Genomic DNA, 11,325 nt, shown 5'->3' with positions numbered 1-11,325 from the left:
TCTTTCCCCTCCCATCCTTCTCCTCTTCCTTCTCTTCCTCCTTCTTCTCTTCCTCTCTTCCTCCTCTTCCTCCCTCTTCCCGTCCTTCTTCTTCTCCTTCTTTTCCCATCTTCTCTCTTTTTTTTTTTGTTTCGCTTGATTCTCTCTCTCTCTCTCTCCTCTCTCTCTTCTCTCCTCTCTCTCTCTCTCTCTCTCTCTCTCTCCTCTCTCTCTCTCCTCTCTCTCTCTCTCTCTCTCTTTCTCTCTTTTATGTTTATCTCGTCTTTCTTCTTCTTCTTCTTTCCCTCTCTCTCTATTTCACATTGATTCTCTCTTTCTTTCTTTCTTTATGTTTTCTTTCGCTTTGATTCTCTCTCTCTCTCTCTCTCTCTCTCTCTCTCTCTCTCTTTCTCTCTCTCTTCTTCTTCTTTCCCTTTCTCTCTCTCTCTCTCTTTCTTTATGCTTTCTTTCGCATTGCTTCTCTCTCTTCTTCTTCTTCTTGTTCTTCTGTTTCTTCTTCTTCTTGTTCTTCTTCTTGTTCTTCTGTTTCTTCTTCTTGTTCTTCTTCTTCTTTTTCTTCTTCTTCTTCTTCTCTTCTTTTTTCCCCCCTCTCTCTATCTCTCTTCTCTCTCTCTCTCTCCTTTTCTCTTTCTCTTTCTTTCTCTCTTCTTCTCTCAAATTCGCATTGATTTTCTCTCTCTCTTTTAAGTTTTCTTTCGCTTTGACTCTCTCTCTCTCCTTCTTTCCATCACTCTTCTTCTTCTTCTTCTTTCCTTCTCTCTCTCTCTCTCTCTCTCCTTCTTCTTCTTTCCCTCTCTCTCTATTTCACATTGATTCTCTCTCTCTTTCTTTCTTTCTTTATATTTTCTTTTACTTTGATTCTCTCTCTCTCCTTCTTTCTATTTCTCTTCTTCTTCTTTCCCTTTCTCGCTCTCTCTTTCTTTATGTTTTCTTTCGCTTTGATTCTCTCTCTCTCTCACTCTCACTCACTCTCACTCTCTCTCTCTCTCTCTCTCTCTCCTTCTTTCCCTCTATCTCAAATTCGCATCGATTCTCTCTCTCTCCTTTAAGTTTTCTTTCGCTTTGATTCTCTCTCACTCCTTCTTTCTATCTCTCTTCTTCTTCTTTCCCTTTCTCGCTCTCTCTCTCTTTCTTTATGTTTTCTTTCGCTTTGATTCTCTCTCTCTCTCTCTCTCTCTCTCTCTCTCTCTCTCTCTCTCTCTCTCTCTCTCTCTCTCTCTCTCTCTCTCCCTCTCCCTCTCCCTCTCCCTCTCCCTCTCCCTCTCCCTCTCCCTCCTTCTTCTTCTTTCCCTCTCTCTCTTTTTAGCCTTGATTCTCTCTCTCTCAGAGAGCTTTTTAACAAATACTCAACTCTTTTTCGTGGCGTACAAGAGGGCGTACATATTGCTTTGTGTTTATTTCGTATACAGAGTTTGATCATTTAAGGTATAGTTCGTTTGCTTAATTATGCTGACTGTTCATATTCGTTTACTTTTACTCGCCCTTTCTTTTCATTCTCATCCTCATCCTTATCCTCGCCATCACCATCCCTCTTGTTCTCATCATTTTTCTGTTCTTTCTATTATCATATTCCTCCATCTCTTCCTCCTCCTCTTCTTCTTCTTTTTCTTCCTCTTCCTCTTCTTTTTCTTCTTCTTCTTCCTCCTACTCTTCTTTTTCTTCTTTCTCTTCCTCTTCATCCTCCTCCTCCTCCTCCTCCTCCTTTTTCTTATTCGTTCAATTTTTATCTTGTTCCTCTCCCTCCCTCTCGTCCGCCCTCCATCCCCCGCTCTCGCTTTATTGTCACTCATTTTCTTTCCTCCCGCTTATTCTATTTTCAACATCGACAATGTTTCATTTGACTGATGAATTGTACCTTTTTTCGTTACTGTGTTAATGATTCCTTGATTGCTTGCTCTTATTCTTTTTCCTCTTTCTTTGTCTTTTCCTCTACCCCTTCGTCTTCCTTTATTTCTTCTTCTTTTTCTTGTTCTTCCTTTGTCCCTTCTCCTTGGTGTTCGCATTTATTTTATTCATTTATTTATTTCTAATCATTTATTTTTTTTTTATTTTTTTTATTATTTTTTTTTTTTTTGCATTTAGTGTGTGATCGTGTTTCTTTCTTTCTTTCTTTCAGTCTTTTTCCTTGTTTTGTTTTGTTCTTTTGATTTGATCTCTTTTCCTTTTTTTATTGCTCGTTATTTATCATGTCTATTAAGTTGATGTTGTTTCTCTTCTTTTTTTCTTTTTCTTTTTTTTTCTTGTGTTTATGGTTCTCTTCTTTTTTTCTTTTTTTTTCTTTGATTCTCTTACTTTTTGGTTTCCTTCTTTTTTCCTCCGATTTTCTTTCTTTCCCCTGTTTTTTTTTTCTTCTTCTTCTTCTTCTTCTTCCCTCTCGTGTTCTTTTCCTTCCTTCTTTTCTCTTTCGTCTCTATTTCTTGGTGGTCTTTCGTTTTTTTTTTCGTGTCTTGTCTTCTTTGTTTGTTGTTCTATCGTTTTATTTTGTTTCTTTTATAGTTTCTCTTTCTGCTATCACTTGTACGGTTTACTATTGTTTCTTCTTTTTGTGGTTTCGCGTTTTACTTTTTTTCTGTCTATGCCCCCGCCCTTTTATTTATGTATACTATGTATTTTCTTGATTTGATCTTATGCTCTCTCTCTCTCTCTCTCTCTCTCTCTCTCTCTCTCTCTTTCTCTCTCTCTCTCTCTCTCTCTCTCCTTCTTTTCCTCTCTCTCTGCCTCTTTCTCTTTATGCTTTGTTTCGCTCTGACTCTCCCTCTTCTTCTTCTACTTCCTCTTTCCCTCTTCTTCTTCTTCTTTCCTTCTCTCTTTTTATGTTTTGTTTCGCTTTGATTCTCTCTCTCTCCTTTTCCTCTCTCTCTGCCTCTCTTTTTATGCTTTGTTTCGCTCTGATTCTCTCTCTTCTTTTTCTTCTTCTTTCCCTCTCTCCTTCTTCTTCTTCTTCTTCTTTCCCTCTCTCCTTCTTCTTCTTCTTCTTCTTCTTTCCCTCTCTCCTTCTTCTTCTTCTTCTTTCCCACTCTCCTTCTTCTTCTTCTTCTTTTTTCCCTCTCTCCTTCTTCTTCTTCTTCTTTCCCTCTCTCCTTCTTCTTCTTCTTCTTTCCCTCTCTCCTTCTTCTTCTTCTTCTTTCCCTCTCTTCTTCTTCTTCTTCTTTCCCTCTCTCCTTCTTCTTCTTCTTCTTTCCCTCTCTCCTTCTTTTTCTTCTTCTTTCCCTCTCTCCTTCTTCTTCTTCTTCTTCTTCTTTCCCTCTCTCCTTCTTCTTCTTCTTCTTTCCCTCTCTCCTTCTTCTTCTTCTTCTTCTTCTTTCCCTCTCTCCTTCTTCTTCTTTCCCTCTCTCCTTCTTCTTCTTCTTTCCCTCTCTCCTTCTTCTTCTTCTTCTTTCCCTCTCTCCTTCTTCTTCTTCTTTCCCTCTCTCCTTCTTTTTCTTCTTCTTCTTTCCCTCTCTCCTTCTTCTTCTTCTTCTTTCCCTCTCTCCTTCTTCTTCTTCTTCTTCTTTCCCTCTCTCCTTCCTTCTATCTCTCTTCTTCTTCTTCTTCCCCTCTCTCTCTCTATTTCGCATTGATTATCTATCTCTGTCCTTCTTCTTTCCCTCTCTCTATTTCGCATTGATTCTCTCTCTCTCCTTCTTCTTTCCCTCTCTCTCTATTTCGCATTGATTCTCTCTCTCTCCTTCTTCTTTCCCTCTCTCTCTATTTCGCATTGATTCTCTCTCTCTCCTTCTTCTTTCCCTCTCTCTCTCTCTCTCTCTCTCTCTCTCTCTCTCTCTCTCTCTCTATGTTTTCTTTCGCTTTGATTCTTTCTCTCTCTCCTTCTTCTTTCCCTCTCTCTCTATTTCGCATTGATTCTCTCTCTCTCTCTCTCATGTTTTCTTTCGCTTTGATTCTCTCTCTCTCTCTTTCTCACTCTTTATGAACACTAATTTTTGGAATTTTAAATTGATTTTGGGTGGGTGATAAGTAAATTAGTTGATTGGCATTTAGTATGGTGTGGGGGCATTGGTGAGTTGTTTTGTTGGTTGTTGAGAAGTTGAGTATGATGACAATGTTATTGAAGAATATGACATTGATATTGCAATCTATGCATTTGGGCTTGGGGTTTGAGGTTGAGGTTAAGTAGGTAGTTTATTAGTTTGGGATTGATAGAGTTGAGTAGTCAATTACATCTCTAGGGAGATTTTGTGGCTCCGAAAGGAGCCGATGTTGTTGAAAAGAGGCAACTGAGAGAAAGATTTATTTCTTCTCAGTCTTCTTGGGGAGGAGCACAGCCTGGATGTTAGGCAGGACACCACCCTGGGCAATGGTCACACCAGAGAGGAGCTTGTTGAGTTCCTCGTCGTTACGGATGGCCAGCTGCAAGTGACGGGGGATGATACGGGTCTTCTTGTTGTCACGGGCGGCGTTACCTGCCAGCTCGAGAACCTCAGCAGCCAGGTATTCCATGACGGCAGCCAGGTACACAGGGGCACCTGCTCCGACACGTTCAGCGTAGTTTCCCTTACGCAGAAGGCGGTGAATCCTACCTACAGGAAACTGAAGGCCGGCCCTGCTCGAGCGGGACTTTGACTTGCCCTTGACCTTACCACCCTTTCCACGACCTGACATGATGCTTGCTTTATAGGTATCTCAAAAACCTTGCAAGCCAAATTTTTCCAAATTAAATAAGAAAAGAAGGTGAAAAAAGGATAAATAGCGCGAAGATAAGTGGGAAAGTGAAACTAGTAAGAGAGGTTAAAGAGGTGGGGCGAGGCCACCTGCTTGTTGGGGTCTTTTTCATTCATGCCTGAGCGTGGGGGGTGGTGAGGGGGGGGGAAAGGGGTCCCGTTTTCTGTGGCTGAGAGCCTGGGAAGCTGAGCCGATCGTGAGGGAGACTGGGGCACCTGTGACCTTGTGGCCAGGTGAGTAAAGCTGAAGGCTAAATAGAATAAATAAATAGCTGAAGGCTAATTATAGCTGAGGGCTATTGACAAATTAAAGTTATTGAACGAAAAGGTTAAACTAAGTCTAAAACATAAGATGGAGCAGAAGCTAAAATTAGGTTGAACACTTAACTTAAAATAAGAACTTTAAAACAAGAACGAAACAAAACGGAACATAACGAAATCAAAAACAAATGGCTGAAGAAGAGGGAGTGGCTAGATAGAGGCAAAAAGAGCAACCTGGTGATGATGTGGCGAGGAGATGAAACATAGGTGAGTAAATATATACAAAAGAGAAATCGAGTAAAAGGTTCATGGTTCATTCATCTGGTGGGGGCGGTTTAATTCTGTGACAACTGGGTCTGACTGTTCAAAGTTGGAGGGTACGAACATAGATTACGTATTAAATCAGAATAATAAAAATAATAAAAGGGTGATAGCAATGGTGATACATAGTGCAAGTGCAGGATTGACAGTTTTTAGTTGCAAGCAAGCAAGCCGGAAAAAAAAAAAAAAAAAAAAAAAAAAAAAAAAAAAAAAAAAAAAAAAAAAAAAAAAAAAAAAGCAAGCAAGCAAGCAAGCCGAAAAGGCAAGCAAGCAAGCAAGCAAGCAAAAAAAAAAAAAAAAAAAAACAAAAAAAAAAAAAAAAAAAAAAAAAAAAAAAAAAGCAAGCAAGCAAGCAAGCCGAAAAAGCAAGCAAGCAAGCAGGCAGGCAACTATGGAAGACTGTCAATGTTGCATGATTATTGTTGCATGATTCATATACAATGGTGCAGCTGTTACAGTGCAGTGCAGCTATGAGGGTGCATTCATATTGCATTACAGTGCTTGGTCAGTGCTTGGTGTTGCGAATGCATAGTGCAATATTAGGGGGCTGCATGGGGTTAAATAACGAAAAGGAACAAAGTAACGAAACAAAATGTGGTAAGAACAGGGTGGTTGAACGAATCAAAATAAATCGAAATAAACAAAAGGAACTAAAGGCTTTTTTTTTTTTTTTTTTTTTTTTTTTTTTTTTTTTTTTTTTTGTTTTTTTTTTTTTTTTTTTTTTTTTTTTTTTCTCCCTTTTTCCGTAGACGCATCTCCATCCTACCCGTTCTTTAACTCGCGTGCCCGCCTTATGCAAGTGCATGAATGTACTTGCATAATCACGAGCAATCGAGTTAAGGTCCGAGGTAAGTTTGTAAGATGTTCCGTCCCTGAAACCACTCCGTGTGCGATACGTCCTCCCTTATCGCACGACCACCTGGCGGGCCGAGGCGGACCAGGTGACTAATCGTGCGATCAGCGAGGTCGTAGTTTACCTTTGAGTGACGTCAGAGTGGCCAGCCCTCTCTCCCCCGTGATTGGCTAGTTCTTACCACACTACAGGTGTTACCAGCTATGGCTGCAGCTGGTTTACAGAGGCGAAGCTTTTGTTGTCTTAAGCTTTTTATCTGTAGTGTGGTAAGAAATAGACGATCCTTTGGGGATTCTGAGGGTGACTTCTGTTTTTTATTATTTGTTTTTTTTTTTGTTTGTTTTTTTTATATAGCCTTATCTACGAACGTAAAACATGGAAATGGGATATGGTCGCAATATTAGTGTCGTGTGGCTGCGAAGATTGGTGGTGGTGTTTCGTTTTCGATGCATGTTAGTGACCTGGGCCACCATAGGTGGTTCGTTTGTGTGTTTGTGTGTTTTTCGATGATGTTGTTATATTGTTCGTCTTCCTGTTCGCGTAATCGTTCCCAGGTGTTCCTGCCTCGTCTGTGAATACGTGTATTTAACGGTTCTATGCTGTATGTTGCATGTAGTGTTTCTGAGGAAAGTCGATCTGTATATGTTGCGCCGTGTATCCATCTGAGTGCTTTGTTCTGGACTGATTGCATCTTTATTTTGTTGGAGTGTGATATGGCAATCAGCGGGATAGGTGTGTATTCGAGGATGGGTCTGACAGTTGTTTTGTATAGTCTGAGTTTTGTTCGTGATGAACAGCATGAGAACCGTCGGAGTTTAGTTAGTGTTGTTTTTGCTTGTGAGATGCGTTGGTTTATGTGTGTAGTGAGTCCAGTGCTTGTAAAGTGTAGGCCGAGAATGTTTCCTCTGTCGGTGTATGGCATGTGCGCGTTGTCGATGGTGATTGGTTGTGGGTTTCTACGTGCTATGGGTATAATCTTAAACTTGTTTATGTTCGTCTGTATTTTCCATTGATGCTCAAAGGTGTTGATGTTGTGAATAGCTCGTTCTGTTGTTCGTTTCATGAATTGTTGTGATTTAGAGGGGTGTGAGATTATCTGCGTGATATCGTCTGCATAGGAAATATAGTTACTGTATGGTGTGGGCGGAGGTAAATCGGCAGTAAACAGGATATAGAGGGTTGGCGAGATTACGCTTCCCTGTGGTACTCCACTTCTCAGGTGGATAGGGGTGCCCAGGTGTGAACCCAGGCGAATTGTGGCAGTCCTTTCGTCCAGGAAATTGCAGAGGAGTCGTGTTAGATGTGTAGGGAGTTGTAGTTGTGTTAACTTGTATTTGAGACCATCATGCCAGACCTTATCAAAGGCCTTGCTGACGTCTCGCAGTATGATGTTATTCTGGTGCTTGTTAGCGAGGCCGAGAGCGATCTCCTCGTAAGCGAGGGCGATAGCGCTCTCGGTCCCCCTGTGAGGCCGAAAGCCGTATTGCCTACTGTTTTGTTTGTTGTTGTTTTCAAGGTGTGTGATGAGTCTGCGTGTTATGACTCGCTCGAGCAATTTGCCTGGAACTTCTAAGAGCGAGATGGGGCGGTAATTCCCCACCTCGTGTAAAGACTTCCCCGGCTTTGCAATAAGGGTGATTATCGCATGTTTGAACTTCTCGGGGAAGTATCCTGTTGCCAGTGACGCATTGAAAATTCGGCGTAGGTTTTCGATCATATTGGGTGGTAGGTTTTGAATGATGGTTTTGTTTATGGTGCTTGCTCCTGGTGTTGTGTTTTTGGTGTGTTTTATGGTGTTAATTATTTCTTCTGTTGTGATAGGAGTGGAGAGGGGACCGTCCTCTGTGAGATTGTTTAGTCTGATGATGTTCTCTGGGAGAATTTGGTGTTGATGGTGTTGCAGGTAGTGTGTTACCTCGGTTTCTGTGGTGTTATCGAATCGGGCGTTCTCGGCGGGGGAGATTTGGAAGTTCTGTTGCCAGAACTCCCTGTGGAGTTGCTCCATCTCCTCCACCGAGTCCACCTTCTGTCGATTTGCGTTGTATAAGAATGTCGTAGTCTGTTTGTTCGATCCCATGAGATTTTTGAAGGTCCTCCAAAAATTCTTGGGATCTTTTGAGTAGTGACATAGTTTGTTCGCGAGTGTGTTCCAGTGATGTTTGTTCATTACTTTAACTTCGTGGGTGATTTGTGTTTGTATTTCTTTGTATCGTGTGCGTAGTGGTGCGTCCCAGCCCCGTGTTGTTGTTAGCTGGTGTAGGTGATTGTATTGTATTTTAAGCAATCTAAGGCGAGGTGTGTCTCTGTAGTGGGGGATTGTTTTGTATGTTGTTCTGGGTATGTTGGCCCGTCGGGCCGTCTGTATGTCTGTGTACCACTGTTCAAGGTGGGTGTTTATTGTGTGTGTGGGTTGCCCCTCGAGATCGACTGTTGGCGTGTTTTCGAGTGCTTGTTTGAATGCCTCCCAGTTTGCATGTTTTAAAGACTCTCGGGGTTGTGTAGGGATCATGATGGGGTTTGTAGAGAGTGTTAGAATGACCGGGAGATGGTCGCTGGATGTGACATCGCCTGTTTTGATGTGGTAGTGTAGATGTGCTGTGTGGTTCGCGAGAACTATGTCGGGTGTTGTTGCTGTGTTGCGTGTGAGGAATGTTGGAGAGTGTGGACCGAGGTGTGTGAGTCTGCCGCGTTGTATGTACGAGGCAAGGCCTCTTCCCACAGTGTTTGTGTGGTTGTACCCAAAGAGTGCGTGGTTGGCGTTAAAGTCTCCCATGAAGTATATTGGTTTGTTGTGCCTCAGGAGCTGCATGATGTCAGGTTCTGGAATGTATGGTCTTCGTGGTGGAATGTATAGTGTTGCAAGTATGATGGGTCCTTGGGGGGTGTTAATTTCGACTGCCAACATGTCAGAGACGAAATTATTAATGATTTTGTGGGTGATGTTTGATTTGATCGCAATTGCTACGCCGTCATTTCTTTCCTGTGAGATGTTGGAAGAATAGACTGAGTAGGTGAAGATTTTGAGTGGTTCTGTATCTTTGAGACCATGGCTGTTTATAAGTATGATGTGTGGGTCGTGCTGTCTGTATGTGTTACAAAGTTCGCGTTTTCGTGTTGTCCAGTGTAATACATTGTGTTGTATAACAGTGAGTGACTGCGTTATGTTAGTTGTAGTATCAATGATGTATTGTTTTCTTGTCTGTGATACAGCAAGCGCTGTTGATGTTGTCTAAGCTGTCACGTTTTTCCATGTAGGTGTAGTCGAATGCGAGGTTTCCTTCTGTGAGGTGTCTATGCAGTTTGTCTATTGCGACCATATTGTTGTAATTTGTGTTCGTAAATACCCATTTTACTCGATTTCTTAAAATTTCTCGCCCGATCTCAGCTCGGGTCGAGAACTGATACTTGTCAGGGTCCTTAGCAAAAAGTCGTATGCCGTAATAGTCGGGATCTCTGACCGTGCCATCGATCAGCCTTTCACGCCCGTCCTTCCCTATGTATGCGCCCTCAGGTGCCATAGGGTCTAATGATGGCTGGGGTTTCGTGGAAGCGAGGTGTCTGTCCCTGGAGGTTTCCCTCTTGGGTTTGGGGCCATGCTTTGGCTTAACAGACTCTGCAGGTGTAGGGTCTGTTGGCGCTTGCATGGGGTTGGCAGGATTGCTCACTGGAGGCGGTCTGTGTATGAGTGTTGCCTGTGAGGTTGCATCGCAAGTTGGTGGTCTTGCAGGGGGGGAGGAGGTGGGGACGGTGGGAACTGTGGGAGGGGGTTCCACCACCTTCAAAATACCCCAAGAATCCCCGTCCCCTAAATCGAGGTCGGGGAGGTTGTTTAAGGCCAGAGCCTCTCTGGCATGTTGCCTGAAACCCTTCTCTGGGTGGATGAGGTTTTGCAGGTGCGCATGTAGAAGGATAATCATTACGTTCTTGGATAGGTCATTAGGGAGGGCGAGGTGAATGGTTGGCTGTGCCTTTGGAATGGACTGAGCTTTAATGTCCTGTCTAACCTGATTTAGGAGGGGCTTCCATGCATTGGTCGTCGCCTGGACTGTCTCGATTGCGGTCTCTTGTGCGACTGCCTTGATAGGCTTCGCCTCTATTTCTTTTATTTTTTCTTTTTCATATTCGGAAGAGTCCTTAAGGGCCTGCTTCCTCGTCGGACAGCTGTTGGCGAAGGTGCGGTGTTCCCCTCCACAGTTTAGACACTTTTTATGGTTACTGGTGCACTCCCTGTAGGTGTGCGTTTTGGAGCCACATTCCGAGCACAAGGTCTTTGTCTCCTCTTTGCACTTGTTCTTGGTGTGGCCGTACGCATAGCAATTCATGCATTGACTGAGAGGTGTATACCTCTCAAATTCTATTTGCCAGGGGGCCACGAACAGTTTAAAGAGGTAAAGACCATTTTCTTTGATTTTGTTAGCTGATGCATGGTCAGAGAACCTGGCTTTAACTATGTATTTTGTCTTCATTATGAACACATGTTCTACTTTGGCGTATGGAGCAGAGGCCATGATCTCATCAGAAATCTCTTTCTCGTTCTCGCTTACCACTTGACGGTCCAGTTTTTTGAAAACCAGAGTGAGTTTGGCTCTCATGTCGAGTGGTAAGATGGGTGTGAATCCATGTTTGGTCAGGGTCGTCAGAGAATTGGTCGAGAAGAGCTTTTCTGCTTGAGAGGCATCTTCAATTATAGCTAGGTACCCATCATGGGTGGAGAAGTACCGAAGTGCTCGGACCTCAAGGTCGAATAGAGTCTGGGCTAGCAACTCTCTTCGTCTCGGTGAAGGACCACCAGTGACATTGATTTTAATTTTGACCATGATGTCAAGTCATATGGCTGGCAAAGAATGAATGAGATGGTGGATGGGGTGGGGTGAGGGGGTGGGATGGGGTGATTGATGGTGACAGGTGAGATGATAAGATAGAAAATGGAGGAGTTCAGGGAGAGAGAAAGATAGAAAATGTCTAGATGATGGTTTAGGGGTTGCTCTTTAATTTACGAGGGCTTACTCTCGACCCCCCTTAGAGGCAGGCTGGTTGCGTTCTCCAGCGCCCTTAGGGGATTGGAGCTTTGTGTTGAGTACCTCCCTTGTTGCCAATCCTTGCTTCAAAGGGGCAGTAGGTAAGGGCGCACTCCCCAGACGAATACAAAAACCCCAGGGAGTTTATGTAGGTCCAGAGAGCCACAGGAAAAAGGAGAGATTTCAGAGAGAGAAAAAGCACACCCAAATGTCA

General features: G+C 42.9%; 1 protein-coding gene across 1 annotated transcript; it reads right to left on the bottom strand.

Moving 5' to 3' along the window:
- Window positions 1-3,832: 3,832 nt before the first annotated feature.
- Window positions 3,833-5,477, bottom strand: LOC147468738 (histone H2A-like). The gene has a single exon (XM_086551875.1). The coding sequence runs from the start codon at window positions 4,597-4,599 to the stop codon at window positions 4,228-4,230; it is 372 nt and encodes a 123-aa protein (XP_086408001.1). The 5' UTR covers window positions 4,600-5,477; the 3' UTR covers window positions 3,833-4,227.
- Between the last annotated feature and the right edge of the window lie 5,848 nt (window positions 5,478-11,325).

The sequence above is a fragment of the Penaeus japonicus genome, unplaced genomic scaffold (genome assembly GCF_977035675.1).
Source record: "Penaeus japonicus unplaced genomic scaffold, GWHDUDI00000001_assembly GWHDUDI00000026, whole genome shotgun sequence".
Lineage (NCBI taxonomy): Eukaryota > Metazoa > Arthropoda > Malacostraca > Decapoda > Penaeidae > Penaeus > Penaeus japonicus.
Note: the sequence above shows the minus strand (reverse complement) of the source record. Positions and strands in the feature narration are given on the sequence as shown.